This window comes from Triticum urartu, chromosome 6 (genome assembly GCF_003073215.2).
Source record: "Triticum urartu cultivar G1812 chromosome 6, Tu2.1, whole genome shotgun sequence".
NCBI classification, from domain to species: Eukaryota; Viridiplantae; Streptophyta; class Magnoliopsida; order Poales; family Poaceae; genus Triticum; species Triticum urartu.
In genome coordinates, this window is record NC_053027.1 from 124,024,926 (window position 1) to 124,044,758 (window position 19,833).

The window sequence follows — 19,833 nt, forward strand, 5'->3', positions numbered from 1 at the left end:
GGAGGTCAACAGCCCATCTCCACAACGAGAGGACCCTGACCGGGCCCTCGGTCCCGGACTCGAAGAAGATCCGGACATATTCGTGGAGCTGATAGACCGGCAGTTCTATCAATTAAGCTGTGATGATGCCATGGTAGCCATTACGGCTGACTATCCCAGACTGCTCCCTGCGCCGCATGTAAGAAAAACCAAAATCCCAACTCCAAAAACTAGGATCCCCTTTTAGACACTTCACCTACCATATACATATGGTGTTTTACAGGGAAGGCATTCGGGACGCCGTGCCGAACCCGCTGCAACTCGCCAACAAGAGGCACCGAGGCCGGGTAGGCCAAAAAGGAAGGCGGTCAGGACGAAGACGCCGGTGCAGAGGTATGACAAAAAACTCCGCTCTGTGATTGTCGTCTTTCTCGAAATGTAATGACGTACATGTTTATTTAATAGAAAAAACACTCGCCGGAATATGTCCGGCGAGGCTGCCGATCATGCTTCCACCAGTCGGGCTCTAGGGCCGGACATAGAGGCGGAAGCCGACATGGGGCGGACGTCGGATACTCCTCCTACAGAGGATGCAGATAGACTGTCCGCTACAAATTCAGAAGTGGAGAGCGCCATGAATCATAGGCGTCGTCGGGCCGTACTCCATGATGCTTGCTTCTCACCAGAGGCATTTGATGCCTTCAATTCTGGAGACGCGTACCTCCGTGCTGCTCAAAATGCTCTAGCCAAAGCCACGGACCAGTATGTAAGGGATGTACGGGTAAGAAAATCTGACGATTATATGTATCAGTAGCCCCTGAGACTTGAAACAGTTGGCACAACTGATTTAAGGATCATTTATTGTGCAGGTTCTAACAGAGAAGAATACTTAACTGTCACAGGAGCTGGAGGAATGCAAGACCCAACTTCGGGCCGCTGTTGCCGCATTGAAGTAACCTGAAAAGTCCCCAGCTGGTAACATTTGTTTCAAAGAATGATAGGTACCATATAGCGTGCGGCATGGCTGCAGATCTAACAATAGATATTGCAGATGACTCCGGAGAGAATCCGGAGGACCAGCATGTCGTACGACAGCTAAAGGCTGGCGAACGCGTGCTGACTAAGGTCAGGTGGGAGAAAAACAATCTCCAAGACACCAATACCAAGATGAGCATGGAACTGAAAGATGTTCGAGCTCAGCTTGCGGACTCCGAGAAGGAGAATAAGGGGCTTCGACGCGGCATTTTCACTAAGTGCTTGAACGAACCCTTAAAAGGGTGCGGCGGAGAAGCCGTCTAACAGAGTTATGTCTGCACGTATGCTGACGGGTCGTCTGCTACGTCTTGAGCTTGCATTGGTTTTCCCCGAAGAGGAAGGGATGATGCAGCAGAGTAGCGTAAGTATTTCCCTCAGTTTTTGAGAACCAAGGTATCAATCCAGTAGGAGGCCACGCTCAAGTCCCTCGTACCTGCACAAAACGATAGCTACTCGCAACGAATGCGATTAGGGGTTGTCAATCCCTTCACGGTCACTTACGAGAGTGAGATCTGATAGATATAATATTTTTTGGTATTTTTGGTATAAAGATGCAAAGTAAAAAGTAAAAGCAAAGTAAAAAAGCAAAGCAAGATTAAAGTGATGGAGATTGATATGATGAGAATAGACCCGGGGGCCATAGGTTTCACTAGTGGCTTCTCTCAAGAGCATAAGTATTCTACGGTGGGTGAACAAATTACTGTTGAGCAATTGACAGAATTGAGCATAGTTATGAGAATATCTAGGCATGATCATGTATATAGGCATCACGTCCGTGACAAGTAGACCGAAATGATTCTGCATCTACTACTATTACTCCACTCATCCACCGCTATCCAGCATGCATCTAGAGTATTAAGTTAAAAACAGAGTAACGTCTTAAGCAAGATGGCATGATGTAGAGATATAAATTCATGCAATATGAAATAAACCCCATCTTGTTATCCTCGATGGCAACGATACAATACGTGCCTTGCTGCCCCTTCTGTCACTGGGTAAGGACACCGCAAGATCGAACCCAAAGCTAAGCACTTCTCCAATGGCAAGAACTATCAATCTAGTTGGCCAAACCAAACGGATAATTCAAAGAGACTTGCAAAGATAACCAATCATACATAAAAGAATTCAGAGAAGATTCAAATATTATTCATAGATAGACTTGATCATAAACCCACAATTCATCAGTCTCAACAAACACACCGCAAAAAGAAGATTACATCGAATAGATCTCCACAAGAGAGGGGGAGAACTTTGTATTGAGATTCAAAGAGAGAGAACAAGCCATCTAGCTACTAACTATGGACCCAAAGGTCTGAGGTAAACTACTCACACTTCATCGGAGGGGCTAGGATGATGTAGAAGCCCTCCGTGATGACGGCCCTCTTTCGGCGGAGCTCCGGAACATGCCCCAAGATGGGATCTCGTGGATACAGAAAGTTGCGACGGTGGAATTACGTTTTTGGCTCCTGTTCTGATCGTTTGGGGGGTATGTAGGTATATATAGGAGGAAGGAGTACGTCGGTAGAGCACCGAGGGGCCCACGAGGCAGGGGCGCGCCCTAGGGGGCGCGCCCCCACCCTTGTGACCTCCCCTTTGACTCCCTGGAGTAGGGTCCAAGTCTCCTGGATCACGTTCGGTGAGAAAATCACGTTCCCGAAGATTTTATTCCGTTTGTACTCCGTTTGATATTCTGTTTCTCCGAAACACTGAAATAGGCAAAGAAAACAGCAATTCTAGGCTGGGCCTCCGGTTAATAGGTTAGTCCCAAAAATAATATAAAAGTGGAAAATAAAGCCCAATATAGTCCAAAACAGTAGATAATATAGCATGGAGCAATCAAAAATTATAGATACGTTGGAGACGTATCATCGTCCCGTGGAGGAGATGCCCGGGTCTGCGGGTGATCTTCTACCCGAGCTCTCACAACTGCACGAACAAGTTCAGCAGGTGATGCAAGGTATTTCCCAGGCCTTGTGGCCACCCGTCTCCCTGCCAGCAGACATTGGAGAGCTTGCGGAGAAGCTCAAGGGAGCACGGCGACGCTTCCGATTATGGAAGATATCGGCCTGCCGTCAAGGTGCCAGGGAAGCCTGGGCCATGGTGAAGACGCGGTATACCAAGGCTGACCCAAACCACATGGCCGAGGTCGGACCTGTGGGGCCCGATGGGAAAGAGATCCTCGTTAGCTTAGTGTATGGGCAAGTAGAATTAGCCGCAAAGTATTCCCAACAGGATTGTAGGCTAGACAGCCTGTTGGATGGTATAGAAGAGGAATTTAGTCAGTCTACATGACTATGTAATTAAAGTGACATGTATAATGCCTTCTAGGCGGATTGTAAATCATTTGTCATGGCGGACCTTTTCGCTTCAACCTCAGGACCCGATAGTCCGGAGTGTATCCGAATACCCGCTCAGTTATATAAGAACCGGGGTATGCGTGGAAACCAGGCGTAGGGGTCATTAGTGCTTGAACAGACAAGTACCCAACTAGTTATATTATATTACATGGGTAGTAAGAAACATCTTCCAGGGAGAATAGTTCCGTTAAGGGTTCCTTTCCCTGGGTACGCATGCCCTAAAGTGCATGTCCGAACTGTGAGAGGAAACGCAGGCAAAAACATCTTGGGGCACATATGGAAAATAAATAAAAATCATCTTTTGTTCACCGACCGAATATTCCCTAAAGAACGCTAGCTTTCGGATTCACCCAGTCTGAGGTACACATCCGACTGACCCGGCAGTAACAATCGTAGAGGTGCTCCCCTTATGCCCTAGCCGAATTAACGGGAGCGTAGGGCATAAATACAAGAGCCAGGCAACCCAGCTTGGCCAAAACTTAAGTCATATCGATGCATATAATGGCGAAGAAAAGGTACATGCGGAAGAATAACACATGTGCGGGGCATGAAGCCCAGATAAATAATTAAGCTTCTGTGTAAGAAGCCCCCAGGTATAATGAGCGCGGTTAGCGCGTCAATAGTGTGCAAGCAAGGCACAAGTTGGCCCTTGAAGGCCTTGAGAAAGAATAAAAGAAAGAAAGAGAAAAAAGACAGATAATGTATATGCGAAAAATGGACAGAGGAAGGAGACGAACATAGAGTCCGGCACTGGGCGTAGAATCTTCGGAGCCTGGCTGCGTTCCATGGGTTCGGCTCAAGTCGATTATTCAATGCATCCCACAGACGTTACGCTCCACTGGTCAGAACTTGGTCAATAATGAAGGGATCTTCCCGTTTGGGCACGAGCTTGGTCATTTTCTTCTCCGGTAGGCGTAGAACTAGCTCACCAACGTTATAAGTTTTGGCCCGTACTTCTCTGCTTTGGTATCTTCGAGCCTGTTGCTGATAGAATGCGGAACGGGCTTTTGCCACGTCGCGCTCCTCCTCCAGGGTGTCCAGACTGTCCTGTCGATCAAGCTCGGCTTCTCATTCTTCGTACATGCGCACTCGAGGTGAGTCATGAATTATGTCGCAGGGCAGAACCACCTCTGCGCCGTACACCATAAAGAAGGGTGTGTATCCGGTAGTACGATTCGGCGTGGTCCGCAGCCCTAGAGTACGGAGTCGGGCTCCTCTACCCAGTGCGTGTTAGACTCCTTTAAGGACCGCACTAATCTGGGTTTGATGCCGCTCATGATAAGACCATTTGCTCGTTCAACTTGGCTGTTGGTTTGTGGGTGATAAGCAGAAGCATAATCGAGCTTGATGCCCATGTTGCTACACCAGAGTTTTACCTCGTCGGCCATGAAGTTCGTGCCGTAGTCAGTGATGATGCTGTGGGGAACGCCATAACGGTGTACAACCTCGGATATGAAGTCTATCACCGGTCCGGATTCGGCCGTTTTAACAGGTTTGGCTTCTATCCATTTGGTGAATTTATCCACCATGACCAGTAAGTATTTTTTCTTATGGGTTCCCCCTTTAAGGGGTCCAACCATGTCAAGCCCCCAGACCGCGAAGGGCCGGGTAATGGGGATTGTTTGGAGGGTGGTGGGTGGCATGTGGCTTTGGTTTGCAAAAAGCTGGCAGCCGACGCAGCGTTGCACCAAGTCATGTGCATCTGCCCCGGCCATCGGCCAATAAAAACCTGTACGGAAGGCCTTGCTTACAAGGGCCCGGGCTGCGGCGTGGTGGCCGCCGAGTCTGGCGTGAATTTCTGCCAAAAGCTTCCGCCCTTCCTCTTCGGAGATGCACCTTTGAAGGACTCCGGTAGTGCTTTTTTTATACATCTCTCCCTCGTGGACCCTGTAGGCTTTAGATTGCCGCACTATGCAGCGTGCCTCATTTTGGTCCTCGGGAAGTTCCTGCCTAGTTAGGTAGGCCAGGAATGGTTCTGTCCATGGGGCGATGATGGCCATTATTACATGGGCTGAAGGTGTTATTTCGGTGGCAGAGCCTCCGGTTATGTCAGAGTGTTCGGTATCGGGCATTTTGGCCGGGTCCGGACTATTGTTACCGGTGTCCCCTTCCCATACCACGGATGGCTTAAACAACCTCTCCAAAAAGATGTTGGGGGGACCGCATCGCGTTTTGCACCGATGCGGGCGAGGATATCCGCCGCCTGATTGTTTTCCCGAGCCACATGGTGAAATTCAAGCCCCTCGAACCGAGCTGACATCTTTAGGACGGCGTTGCGATAGGCCGCCATCTTTGGATCCTTGGCATCGAAGTCTCCATTTATTTAGGATATTGCGAGGTTTGAATCCCCATGCACCTCCAGGCGTTGAATGCCCATGGAAACTGCCATCCGGAGACCATGTAACAGGGCTTCATATTCGGCTGCGTTGTTGGAGTCTGTATACAGTATCTGTAGTATGTACTGAACTGTATCTCCGGTTGGGGACGTCAGGACGACGCCAGCCCCCAGACCAGCCAGCATTTTGGAGCCGTCGAAGTGCATGATCCAATTGGAGTATGCGCCGTACTCTTTAGGGAGTTCGGCTTCCGTCCATTCGGCAACAAAGTCGGCCAATACTTGCGATTTAATGGCTCGCCGGGGTTTGTATGTTATGTCGAACGGGAGGAGCTAAATGGCCCATTTGGCAATCCGGCCCGTGGCGTCGCGGTTGTTTATAATATCATTAAGTGACACTTCCGAGGCTACTGTAATTGAACACTCTTGAAAGTAGTGTCGCAGCTTCTGGGATGCCATGAATACCGCATAGGCTATCTTTTGATAATGTGGGTACCGTGATTTGCATGGAGTGAGGATAGTGGATACATAATAAACCGGCTTTTGAAGGGGGAATTTATGTCTGTCCGCTTCTCGTTCGACGACGAGCACTGCGCTTACAACCTGATGAGTTGCCGCAATGTACAACATCATTGGTTCGCTGATGTTTGGCGCGGCCAGGATTGGGTTGGTTGCCAGTATGGCTTTTATTTCTTCCAATCTGGCTATGGCAGCGTCCGTCCACTCGAAGTGTTTGGTGCGCCGAAGGAGGCGATAAAGGGGTAATACCTTTTCTCCTAAGCAGGAGATAAAGCGGCTTAAAGCCGCCACACATCCGGTTAATTTCTGGATTTGTTTAAGATCCGTTGGGATAGCCAACTGTGACGGAGCTTGGATTTTGGCCAGATTTGCTTCAATTCCTCTACTGGAGACAATGAAACCCAGGAGCTTTCCGGCTGGTACGCCGAAAACACATTTTTCCGGATTGAGCTTGATGTCGTATGTTCGGAGGTTGTCGAATGTGCGCCTCAAGTTGTCTATTAGCGAGTCGACGTGTTTGGTTTTGATGACCACATCATCTACTATGCCTCTACTATTTTGCTGATCTGTTTCTCTAGACATGTCTGAATCATGCGCTGATATGTTGCGCCGATGTTTTTGGTCCCAAAAGGCATTGTGTTGAAATAGAAGGGGCCATATGGTGTGATAAATGCCGTTGCGGCTTGGTCGGACTCCGCCATCTTGATTTGGTGGTAGCCGGAGTATGCGTCGAGGAAACACAATGAATCGTGTCCTGCGGTAGCATCGATAATTTGATCAATGCGGGGGGGGGGGGGGGGGATCCTTTGGGCAAGCCTTGTTGAGGTCCTTGAAATCGACACATAGGCACCAGGATTTGTCCTTCTTTGGTACCATCACCAGGTTTGCTAGCCAGTCCGGGTGTTTTATTTCTCTAATGATCCGGCCTCCAATAACTTGGCTAGTTCCTCTCCCATAGCTTGTCTCTTAGGTTCAGAGAAACGTCGAAGAGTCTGCTTGACCGGCTTGAATCCCTTTAGAATATTGAGGCTGTGCTCGGCCAGCCTGCGTGGGATTCCTGGCATGTCTGAGGGGTGCCAGGCGAATATGTCCCAATTCTTGTGCAGGAACTCTCATAGTGCGGCGTCCACGGCGGGGTTTAACTGTGGCCCGATGGAGGCTGTTTTTGTAGGGTCCGTTGGGTGGACTTGGAATTTGACTATTTCATCCGCTGGTTTAAAAGAGGTGGACTTGGATCTCTTGTCAAGTATCACGTTGTCCCTGTCCACTGTGGAGCGTAGCGCAGTTAATTCCTCGACCGAAAGGGCTTCGGATAATGCCTCGAGGGCCAATGCGGCTGTTTTGTTTTCGGCGCGGAGTGTTGTGTCCGGATCGCTAGCGAGAGTGATGATTCCGTTGGGCCCGGGCATTTTGAGCTTCATGTACCCATAATGGGGTATGGCTTGGAAAATCGTGAACGCCTCCCGCCCTAAAAGGGCGTGGTATCCACTACTGAACGGGGCCACTTGGAATGTAATTTCTTCGGACCTATAGTTCTCCGCCGTGCCGAATACCACATCTAGTGTGATTTTCCCAGCACAGCGTGCTTCCCGACTGGGGATGATTCCTTTGAAGGTTGTGCTGCTTTGCTCAATGCGGTTCCAGTCTATTTCCATTTTTTGAAGAGTTTCCTCATAGATGAGGTTCAATCCACTGCCGTCGTCCATGAGTACTTTGGTGAGTCAAAAGCCGCCCACAATTGGACTGAGGACCAGTGCAGCTGGTGCTCGGGCTGTTCAGAATTTAGGTTCGTCACTGGCATTGAAGGTAATAGCCGTGTCACTCCATGGATTTATTGCTGCCACGTGGCAGATTTCGGCAAGGCTGCGGAGTGTTCGCTTGTGCCTATTATTTGATGCGAAGGTTTCAAAGACTGTTAATACCGTATTGTTATCCCCAGGATGGTGCTCTGTGGCATCTGGGATGAGAAGATCCTCACCACTTTTGGCCACCTGCCGGAGTACCCAACATGCTCTAAGGTTGTGTGTTGGTATGGTATCCGCTGTACTATGAATTTTGCAGGGTCCGTTGAGCCATCCCTCCAATACGGTTCCACGCCCTGTAGAGGGTTTTTGTTTCTTTGTAATTAACCCGGGTGTCTTATAATAGTGCACCCTTTTACTTCGGACTAGGTGTATATTTGGAGTCGGATTATCCCAAAATTTTGTTTCGGTTTTCCAAGCGCTTTCCATCGCACAGTACTTTCGTACTATGGATGCCAAGTCAGCGAAGCGTGATATGTCACGGTGATTTAAGGCGTTAAGGATTCCCTTGTCCATGCAATTATTGCAGAAAAATGAGACTGCGTCTTCCTCGCGACAGTCCTTAACCTTGTTCATCACAAGGAGGAATCTGGCCCAATAATGATGTACTGTTTCATGGGGATCTTGCCTGATGTGGGAAAGATCGTTTATGTATGGGTGGGTGGGTGGATTTGAGTCCGAACCCTTACCCGATCTGAGACCCGGGGGCCGAGGAGTTTCCAATCTTGGAAGTTCGGATTCCGGGATGTTGCCCGATAAGTCTGGCCCGCTGCCTGACTCTAGGTTCAGGGCTTGGGTGATGTCCTCCCGTAAACGGGTATCCGGCTCGGAGAGCTCAGAAATCCGGACATAGTTAGTCCTCAAGATAGAGGAAGAATCGCCGCATTGTTCCTCCACCACTGCAATATGATGGGTGACCGGTGGAGAGTTAATATCCCTTTGATCGGGTTTAAGCCCAATCCAATCATAGTACATAGCGACTCCCAAGGCGGCGATGTGATCCAAGAGCTCGTTTAGGGAAGAGAGCTCCATTAGATCCATCTGCTCGGCGAATTCCGAGCCGACGTGGAGGCTGTTTTCGATGACCCGAGAAGTCATCGTCGGTGCAGCAGCCGAACGGGCGGTCATGATGAAACTGCCTAGCCGGAGAGTTTGGCCGACAGCCAGGGCTCCCCCGGTGGTAATGTTGTTTTTAACAACGAGACGAGGCATCCTTCCTTATGACGACGGCACAGTGGAACTCTCAATGAAAGCACCAATGTCGGTGTCAAAACCGGTGGATCTCGGGTAGGGGGTCCCGAACTGTGCGTCTAAGGCGGATGGTAACAGGAGGCAGGGGACATGATGTTTTACCCAGGTTCGGGACCTCTTAATGGAGGTAATACCCTACGTCCTGCTTGATTGTTCTTGATAATATGAGTAGTACAAGAGTTGATCTACCACGAGATCAGAGAGGCTAAACCCTAGAAGCTAGCCTATGGTATGATTGTATGTTGTCCTACGGACTAAAACCCTCCGGTTTATATAGACACCGGAGGGGGCTAGGGTTTACACAAGGTCGGTTACAAAGGAGGAGATCATATCCGTATTGCCTAGCTTGCCTTCTACGCCAAGTAAAAGCCCCATCCGGACACAAGACAAAGTCTTCAATCTTGTATCTTCATAGTCCAACAGTCCGGCCAAAGGATATAGTCCGGCTTTTCGGAGACCCCCTAATCCAGGACTCCCTCAGTCGCCATCGAGAATGTTCGTGGTCTTCGACACCGATCTACCCGATGGACTCGCGATGTCCCGACCACCACCATCAACCACCGTGCCCATGAGCAGAGGGACCTCTTCGGCTGCGCGCACCACCTGGATCGGGCCCACCACCATCTACATGGAGCAAAGATCCGACCTGTCCTAGGCCCAGAACTGATCCGCCTGAGCACGAGCTCCCAGTCCTGGGCACCCACACTGCCGACGGAAGAAGAGAAGCACCACTGGCACCCGCACCCTGCTGCCAACCATCATCGCGCAAGCCGTAGCGACTGACCCGCCGACCAATGTAGCAACCTTGCAACGGCCGAACCAGACCGAGGCAAGGGGAGATCCCTGCCACGATCTAGCCCTCCACCCACCGGAGCCGCGAGGAGCAACCAAGGCCAGCCAGATCCACGGATGGCCTCGAGCAGCTCCCTCGCACCACGCCTGCAGTACCCGGCCAGATCCCTCGATGGATCCGGGCCACCACCACTCGCCCATAGCACACCCCCTTCACCAACAACCATGACCGCCAAGAGGCAGGGCCGCGGCCTTCGGCCCATGTCTGCCCGACTCGCGCCGCTCAACACACCAGGCCGGCAGGGCCATCACCATCCAGACCAGCGCTGGCCCGCCGAGCACACACCACCTCACCTTCAGAATCTGCGCAGCCGCCGCAACCCTGCCATCTGCCCACGCTGCCGACACGACCATCTGACTTGCTGTCGCCACACCTCCGACATGGTGCCGTCCCGCGCCATGCGCACTATCGAGAGGGAGAAATGCCCCGCCGCCGCCTACACCGACTGGGCTTTGCCCGATGGCGGCGAAGGGGAGGAGAGGCACCGAGGAGGGGGAGGGAAACAGTGGAAGCTAGGGTTCACACCCTGCACACACTATCGGGCGAGACGAGTTCTCGATTAACTCGGATAAGTGCCCTAGCTATTCTAGCCAGGCAAAAATAATAACAATTGACACTTAAGTTGGTGCTAACGTAATGAGCAGTACATTGTGAATGTTTTCGTTCCCTGCAGCATCTATGAACGTGGCGTTTTTATTCAAAAAAAAATTCAACAGTAAAAAAGAACACATTTGGAAATTCCCCTGTCCCGAGTGCCCCTAGTTGGAAATTTCCCTATCCGTCACCAGCTCGAGATGGAGATGGAAGCGCCGCCGCCGACCTCGTCCTGCCCACCCGCTCCGGATCCAGCCCCAACGGCTACCCACCAGCTCCACTTTCCTTCTATACCCGCCACCACGCCACGCACGCCACCTCGCCGAAGCCGTATCCTGCAAGGACAAGCCTCCGTCTCCCGCGACTGCCTCTGGCCCGGCTATAAAGGCGCGCCCTCTGGCCGGCCAGCTCCCCCTCTCTTCGCCGAGGCCACTCCTCCTCTCTTCGAGTCTTCGTCCGCGCCATGCCTCTCGCCTCGATTCGTCCTCGACTGGTGCCTCGCCTCCTCTCGCGTATGGTTTCATCTCGCCCATCCTCGCTCGATTCGTCCGTTCAGATTAGAAGAAGCAGTTTTGGTTTTGCTCATCTGCGGGTTCTTGATTTATTTGGTTCTGCTCGTCCTCGCTGTTGTTCGTTCAGAAAGCGTCTTGTTCTATCGATTCTTCTCGTCCTCGCTGTCGTTCGTCTAGGAATTGCGTAGGAATTGCGTCTGGTTCATTCAATTCTGCTCGTCGTCGCCGTCGTTCATTTAGAAATGGCGTCTGGTTCATTCGATTCTGCTCTGCTCGTCCTCGATGTAGTCCGTTTAGATCAGAATCGCCTCTTTTTTGATTTTGCTTGTCCTCGCCATCGTCAGTTTAGACAAAATCGCGTCTGATTTGATTCTGCGCGTTCTCGCCGTAGTCCGTTTGCAATCGCGTTTGCTTTGATTCTGCTCGGTCCCCTGTGTTGCTGCTGGGTTCGTTACGCTCATGCTCTCGCGTGTTCTTCATGCCATCTCATCGTGGGTATCCGTGGAGGAAGTGAGCGGTCGGTCAGTCGGTTTGGGTCATCTGGTTTGCGAACTAACAAGTCTGTTTGAGAAACTTCTGCGTCCTTCCTGCGTTTCGTGTTCGTGTCTGCTTTTGAAATTGGATTGCCGTTTATCGCGCTCGTTCAGATCGGTTCCTCTGTCACGTCACCTGCGTTGTTCGTCCGTTATTTTCATATCTGAAATGCATGCGCCCTTTGATACTACTGTACTTGATGGATGTTCAGATCTCAAACGCTACCTTGTTCAGATCGGTTCTTCTGATTGAAATAGGATTGTTGCCCCTCTGTCGATACTTATTCTACTTGATGGATGTTCAGGGTGTTACTGCTTATGTTCTTTTCAATTGCTTAATTCTTGTCATGCTTTGCTTATGTTCCCATATATGGTTGTGTGTATTCAGGGGTGCTTAGGCAGAAAGATTTACTAGAGTGCGAACCATGTAATTCCTCATGTTGCTGCTACTTCACAGTCACAGTGCTTGAATTTCTTTATAGCTTTATCTGAATCACCCTCACCGCTCTAGAGAAATCAGTTTACTCATTCAAGTTCTGGAATGTCTTTATAGCTTTCTCTGTTTGCTCCCCTATCTATGTTTGTTTCTTGTGTGCAAGCGCCGCTCCATTCTGTGTGTGTGGCTTGATGGTGAATATGTGTGGCTTGACTCTGTGTGTGTGTGGCTTGATTGTGTGTTTGGCTTGACTGTATGTGTGTGTGAATGTGTGTGGCTTGATGGTGAATATGTCTGGCTTGACTCTGTGTGTGTCTGTGTGTGCGACTGTGAGTGGCTTGACTCTGTGTGTGGCTCTGTGTGTGTGTACGACTGTGTGAATATTGCATTTGCTTGATGGTGTGGCTTTTGGCTTGTATGCTTTGTTGATTGATTTGGTTGCATAACTTGTGTTTTATATTGTTGCGGCACGATTGGTTGCTGTTTGTTGAATGTGAACTCGTATCTTGACGAATAATCATGTATGCTAACTTGGTATCGGTAGTTCCTGATCATAGGTAACACACCTATTACCTTTTTAGTGTAGACTAACTATTCTTTTTTCTAAACTTTTTTTGTGTTATGTCTTTACATTGCACTGCTCCCAGATCCATATCGACATGCCCACGCTGTCTGATGAGGATAAAGATGTAAGGAACTCCTCCCAAGAATCTCTCTTACTGCTTGTATTAACTTGGCGACTAGACTTTACATGTTTAAAAAAAATCTCGAAACTGGAGCTCCTTGTTGTAACCCATTATATGACTTTATGAGCATGCACCACTTTCAGGTTATGAAAAAATAGGGTGCCCCAACCAAGATTGACTTCCTCTCTCTTTCTTATACAAGGCATGCAGAAGATGTGCTGCCAGTAAGTAACTCATTATATCGATATTCAGAGTGTACTACTTCACAGTGCCATCTTTCCCAACAGATTGAATTTTTTATATTGATATTTTGTTGAATACTATCACATGTTCATTTGCATTTCATACTTTAAATGTTCCTAATGTTGATAGTTTTTTTTCCTGCAATAGGCATGGGAGTTCCTCTCAAAGTTAGGTGAACTTAGTCAAAATCTGTTTTTTGCAAAAAAATGAGAATGTGGAGGTAATTTCAAGATATTCTTTGAACATTATTGAGCAACTTTGATTTGTTTACCACCTATTGACTCCTTACTCCTTGCAGAGCTTGAACCATTTTGATTGGATCCTGGAAGAAGCAGATGGTATAATTCTGTCAAGAGGAAACCTTGGAATTGATCTTCCACCTGAAAAGGTTGGTTATCTCAACCTTCGCAATGCATTATCTCTTAATGTATCGTCCTAGTAGTGAAAAAATTAGAGTCACCCCAATGCATTGTTTCTTAAGGGTCGTATCTAAATGATATTGCATTGTGGAGAAAATTAAAGAATAGGAAAACAGAGAGTGTAAGAAAACAAACTAAGAGCCGTATCTATATGAACATACAGCTCTAGTCTCTTTCTTTCTTAATTATTACAGTGCCACATCAAGTGACTATGATAACATGCGAAGAGCCAATTACTGTGAGTGCCCTTGGCAGTTGTGAAGGCATTTTGCTTGATTAAGATGTATTTTTCCCATGCTAAGAGCCGTATCTAGATGATTTTATGTGCCTTAGTTAGATTTTCTCTCTTTTTTTAAACAAAAATCAAGGGTCTCTATTGAGTACCCACTTTGTTCGTTCTTTAGGTGTTCTTATTTCAGAAGTCTGCTCTGCACAAGTGCAACATGGCTGAGGCAACTGATGTGGCAAATGCGGTGCTGGACGGTTAGTTTTTGCCTCTTGCATATATCTTATACTTTGGTGATCCTGTATAGCTGCTCATTACTGCACCCAAACAAACTATTAATGAACTTGAGCTGATTTTATTTTCCAAAAATATGAATATAACACATGGGTACACTCATTCTGAACTCAACCACTAGCACCATAATATGAATAATGAATCAGATGAGGTTAGCAAGTTTGTACTTCACATATCTGAGATAGTGAGTACTCCATGTGCTCCGTCTCATACTTCCCATTTTTGCTATCATGGTTTAAATTTTGCGGAGTATGCACTAGTGCCAGTCTTCACCAGCAAAAATATGAATATAACACATGGGTACACTCATTCTGAACTCAACCACTAGCACCGTAATAGGAATAATGAATCAGATGAGGTTAGCAAGTTTGTACTTCACATATCTGAGACAGTGAGTACTCCATGTGCTCCGTCTCATACTTCCCATTGTTGCTATCATGGTTTAAATTTTGCGGCGTATGCACAAGTGCCAGTCTTCACCAGCAATATTTTGTTAGTCCTGAGTGTAGTGTAGCAATCTATGCAGGATATGCTTCCCGCTAAAGCACCAGCAGCAGCCAAAAAGATTGAAGAATCCAATGAAAGTTCTGATTCTGAAAGCTCTGACTCTGAGGTATTCGTTTACCTACCGATTTCAAAGTGGAAACTTCATTATTTAATATAATTTTTAATTATCGTTTTGCCTGATTTCACCATGTTTCACTTCATTGGTTTTCAGAAGCCAGCTACTGAAGTGATTCTGATGATTCATCAGATGAGGTAAGAATCCTATTTCTAGCAATGCATGTCTATGTGAGATAATTCAGTACAAAAGCATAAAACATATTTCTTGCACTTACCATTCCCCTGATCTTGTCGTTTAATTCTGTGGAGTACTCATATTTCTTAGTCCAAACTGGAAAACCGTTTGCAGGATATGGACACTAAAAAACCAGTAGCGAAGAAAGTGGTAGAATCCAGTGAACGTTCTGATTCTGACTCTGAGGAGGTATCAGTCTACTAGTTATATGAAAACTAAGGCTTCAACATTCTGTCTTTATAATGTGATACTAACATTTTCAATATATTTCCAGGATACCACTGCTAAACCAGTTCAATCTTCCAAGGTTGTTGCTGTTAAAAAGAATAAAGAATCTAGTGATAGCTCAGATTTTGACTCGGATTCAAATTCCGAAGAAGTTCTCTGTTGTACTTGTTTACTCTTGGTAACTTCTCTTGTGTGATATTTGTATTTCTTAAACACTGTTTTGCTGCTAGCAAATCTTTTGTCTATGACATCTTCCTAATGCGGTTACTTTCTTTGTCCAGGATAGCACTGCTAAAACAGTTAATGCAAAGAAAGAAGAATCTAGTGGTAGCTCAGATAATGACTTGGATTCAGATTCTGATGAAGTAAGTGTTATGTTACTTGCTTACTCATGGTCACTTTTTGTTGTTGTGCGATGTTTAAAATTCCTTCCAGTGTTTTGCAGCCAGCAAAATCTACTATTCCTGCTAAGAGGCCTCTGACAACAGAGAAAAAGAGTAACATGTATGCATTATTTTTTAAATTTTATTTTATTGAAAGGATTGTCTTTTGTGATATTTATTGTACATTAATTGTTCTTATTGTAATTCAGTATTTGCAGTCCAAGGATGATTCTGATGATAGTTCTGATGAGAGTGATGAAGAGCCTGCACTAAAGAAGCCTAAGGTACTTAATTTTTGGTGTTTGCTTTTTCATCTGAAGATTTTGGTTTATATTGCATTTCTTATTCTATCCTAGGATTCATCTTCCAAGAAAGAAAGCTGTGGTGATGATGACAATTCTGAAGAAGCTCCCGCAGTGATGATGAAAACGATCAATCGGTGTCAATAGCAAAGTCCAAGTAGAACGAAGTATGGTTTGAGTATATCTATGCTGTTGTAATTTTCTCTCTTATGTTTGATGCTAATCAGCCTCTAACTAGCTTCCTATTTTCAGGAACGAAGATCTAAATCACCCTCACCCCTCTAGAGAAATCAGTTTACTCATTCAAGTTCAAAATTCTTTATAGTTTTCTGAGTTTACTTGCATGTTTCTTGTGTTTGTGCCCCTATAGCTTTCTGTTTGTGCCCCTTTCTATGTCTGTTTCTTGTGTGCAAGCGCTCCATTCTGTGTGTGTGACTGTGTGACTTTTTTGCATGTGTTGCTTGACTCTGTGTGTGTGTGTGGCTTGACTGTGTGTGACTTGAGGGTGAATATGTGTGTGGCTTGACTGTGTGTGTGCTTGACTCTTTGTGCGTGACTCTGTGTGTGTGTGTGTGTGACTGTGTGAATATTGCATTTGCTTGATGGTGTGGTTTGTATGCTTTGTTGAATGATTGGTTGTGTATAACTTGTGTTTTATATTGTTGTGGCCGAACACTGCCTTTGCCGGGTGTGTGGCTTGACTGTGTGTGACTTGAGGGTGAATATGTGTGTGGCTTGACTGTGTGTGTGTGTGTGTGCTTGACTCTCTGTGTGTGACTCTGTGTGTGTGTGTGTGTGACTGTGTGAATATTGCATTTGCTTGATGGTGTGGTTTGTATGCTTTGTTGAATGATTAGTTGTGTATAACTTGTGTTTTATATTGTTATGGCCTAACACTGCCTTTGCCGGGTGTGTGGCTTGACTGTGTGTGACTTGAGAGTGAATATGTGTGTGGCTTGACTGTGTGTGTGTGTGTGCTTGACTCTCTGTGTGTGACTGTGTGTGTGTGTGTGACTGTGTGAATATTGCATTTGCTTGATGGTGTGGTTTGTATGCTTTGTTGAATGATTGGTTGTGTATAACTTGTGTTTTATATTGTTGTGGCCTAACACTGCCGTTGCCGGTCCCAAGCCCGGGTGTGAAAATGTGGAGGGAGATACAGTTACCTTCTTTGTATTGTTTGCATTACGAGTGTCGATAGAAATTACACAGTTTAGGTTACTGTCCTAATCGAATAGTGAATCTTCACATAATTTGGTAGCATGTGATTCAAGCTTTAAAATGCATCCTTCCTTGCTAGTTGTACGAGGTCAGTGTTTTTCTTATACGATACCAAAGGAAAGTGAGTAGCTAAGAATTTAGGCCTATAAGGGTTTGATTTTTTTACTTTTGTGCATGATTTTTTAGGTGGAGAGGTCTGCACGTACAACACGTTTTTGGATGTTTTGGAGTCCACCGCTTTGACTGTCTCCTGATGCTCTGACTGTTTCCATCTTAGGTGATGTGTGCTTTCTGTTTTTGATTGTGTCTCCTTGTTTGCCACATATCAGTTTTGTATGTCGGATTGTTTGGGCCGATTTTTCTGGGCTCTTCTCATGGTACGAGTGTGTTCCTTTCTTTTTTCTTCTGCTGCCTATAAATAAGCTATTCTGGAGGCCTTATTTCTCGGTTTCTAGATTCTTTGCTTTGGGTTCGTGATATGGGTTCTTGCAGTTCGGTGTGCTGATCGGCTGCCTTCTTCGGTTTGTGCTTCTGGTCGATCTGCTCCAAGTCGCTCCGAATATATTCCTGGTGCTACTTCTGGCGGTGGATCTTCTAGTCGATCTGTTCTAAGTACCGCTCAATATCCTGGTATGTTTTGCTTAATTGTCTTTTTTCTGTTGTGTGTGATTTTGCTGCTATATGCGCTATGTTCATATTATTATTTCGTTTTCTGTGGTTAATTTTGGATCCTAATGAAGCGCACCAGTGTAGGCATGAGATTCAATGTGGGAAGCATACTATTTATTTATACAACCACGGTCCATTGGCTGGAGTCGAGGAAATTCTCAAGCATAAAACGTCATCTTCTTACTCAGCATATAATTTTAAAGTTGGTATTGAATTTATGGATTTGTATAGCTACCTGATCCTGGTATATTAAATTGAGCCTCTTGATAAAATTACCGATGTACAAAATTCGGACAGGATGAAGTCGAAGCGGCACGGATGGCAGCAATCAACAAGGAAATTAAACGTGTGTTGACAGAAGTTCTTCTGAAGGTTTGTCATTGCATGGCTAGGTTTAGCAGAACATGTACTTCTGTTCTAAATTCAGCAAGACTGCCATTTCTTACTTTTGTACCTTTGTCATTTCCAGGTTTCTGATGATCTTTTTAATGAGATCGCAACCAAAGTTATGAATGAAGATGATTCATCAGCTGAACGTGAGTGAGTTATACTTAAAACTTAATGCAAATAGGTAAATTGCATTGCTGATTATCGCCTGTGTGTTGCAGCAAATGAGATCACTGGTGTCTCTAGCTCAAAGAAGCTTGGTCTGGGAGAATCAGAAGTCAAGACCACAGCTGTACTGGTCGTTCTGATGATACCGGGCTAAGTTCTCCTAAAGGTGCTTTCTTGGTCTTGCTAATTATGATTCAGATGATGATGATGGTAAGGGTTTAATTCCAAATTTATCATCTGAAATTAAAGTTGGTGCAGCTCATCCTAAAGAAAGTAAGTTCTTGAAAAACACAAAGCGGACATGGTTTCCCAGAATTTATTTTCTAAAGAAGGAAGAGCTAATTATTAACTTTCTGAGTTTACTTCGGTCTTGCATGTACTAGCTTTCTGTTTTTGCCCCTATCTATGTCTGTTTCTTTCCATTTCTTGTGTGCACGTGCTCCATTGTGTTTGTGTGTGTCTGACTATGTGTGTGATGTGCCCCTAACTCAGTTTCTGTCAGTTTCTTGTGTGCAAGTGCTACATTGTGTGTGTGATGTGCCCCTATCTATGCCTGTTTCTTGTGTGCAAGTGCTTGATTGAGTGTGTGCTTGTGTGACTGTGTGTATTGCATTTGCTTGATGGTGTGGCTTGTATGCTTTGCTGAGTGATTGGTGTGTTTTGTGTTGTTGTGGTTTAACATTGCCTTTGCCGGTCCCAAGCCCGGATGCGAAAATGTGGAGGGAGCTGCATTATTGTTTGCCTTAGAAGTGTTGATTGAAATTACTCTCCTAATCGAATAGTGAATCTTCACATAATGTCGTAGCATGTGATTCAAGCTCTGGAATGCATCCTTCCTTGCTATGAAAAATCTAGCAAGTGTAATTGTCTAGAATTTGTCCCATCTCCTAAATTAATCTTGTTGGGTTCTTAAATCTTGTCAGCACCAATGTTCTTTTCTGCTAATATATACACTTTTTTTCTAAAAATCAGTCATCTGTTTTTAATTTGGCTTTAGGTTGAATTTGTGGCTGTCTAATCATGCACGAATCTCAGCGTCGTAGGTGTCCCTCATTTTTCTGTCACTCACAAGTGCATGTCTTGTTTATTTGTTGTTGGGCTTTTTGTTTGGGTTGTGGGTTGCCCTCTCCTTGTTTATTTGTTGTTGGCCTTTTTATTCGGGTTGTGGGTCCTTTTCGGGGGGTGACCTGCTGAGAGTGTGTGTGTGAGGGGGGGGGGGGGGGGGGGGGGGGGGGGGGGGGGGGGGGGGGGGGGGGGGGGGGGGGAGGACGGCGACGGTGTTGGTGGCCGGAGCGTTTCAGCCAGGAAGGAGCTGACTTCGGCACACAAACAGGCACTGTGTAGGCTCGTGAGTCCCCTTTCCCCTCTTTGATTCAATTCATTTTACCGAAAAAGGCTTTCGTCCCGCTTTATATATAAGGCAATGATCGACATAGCACATGCAAACCACCTGACATCACACAGACCAGAGGCAGATACAAGGGAGCTGACGAACATCAACACTACTCCAAACATCCGAAAGCAAACAACAAGTAGGCGGAAGAGCATAGCTAAGGATCTAAAGAGCTCTCCACCGTGAATAGTTACTGCAAGGAGATGAAG

The 19,833-nt window shown here is 46.5% G+C and overlaps 1 protein-coding gene across 7 annotated transcripts; it reads left to right on the forward strand.

Annotated features, from left to right (window-relative positions):
* The first annotated feature begins 10,923 nt into the window (after positions 1-10,923).
* LOC125517035 lies at positions 10,924-19,443 on the forward strand. 7 transcript variants are annotated; one of them, XR_007287413.1, is made up of 19 exons: positions 10,925-12,895; positions 13,036-13,116; positions 13,283-13,355; positions 13,434-13,523; positions 13,959-14,037; positions 14,601-14,687; positions 14,793-14,833; positions 14,988-15,062; positions 15,148-15,279; positions 15,383-15,466; positions 15,537-15,605; positions 15,694-15,768; positions 15,841-15,953; positions 16,039-17,284; positions 17,500-17,637; positions 17,761-17,878; positions 17,974-18,048; positions 18,146-18,212; positions 18,285-19,443. XR_007287413.1 is itself a non-coding variant. In XM_048682259.1 (6 exons), the coding sequence occupies exons 1-6, from the start codon at positions 11,189-11,191 to the stop codon at positions 18,383-18,385; spliced, it is 561 nt and encodes a 186-aa protein (XP_048538216.1). In that variant the 5' UTR covers positions 10,931-11,188; the 3' UTR covers positions 18,386-19,443. The 7 variants fall into 7 exon arrangements, 1 of the variants encoding a protein (XP_048538216.1); XR_007287411.1 differs by having other exon boundaries at positions 10,925-11,237; positions 12,854-12,895; positions 16,039-17,637; XR_007287414.1 differs by having other exon boundaries at positions 10,924-12,895; positions 15,703-15,768; positions 16,039-17,637.
* The last annotated feature ends 390 nt before the right edge of the window (positions 19,444-19,833 follow it).

What these genes read in the sequence shown, in the direction of transcription:
- LOC125517035 (XM_048682259.1), top strand. Translation starts at nt 11,189, where the DNA reads ATGCCTCTCGCCTCGATTCGTCCTCGACTGGTGCCTCGCCTCCTCTCG. An exon ending in AAGTACCGCTCAATATCCTG is followed by an intron (nt 17,638 to 17,747) that starts GTATGTTTTGCT and finishes ATCCTAATGAAG; the next exon opens with CGCACCAGTGTAGGCATGAG. An exon ending in AGATGATTCATCAGCTGAAC is followed by an intron (nt 18,213 to 18,284) that starts GTGAGTGAGTTA and finishes TGTGTGTTGCAG; the next exon opens with CAAATGAGATCACTGGTGTC.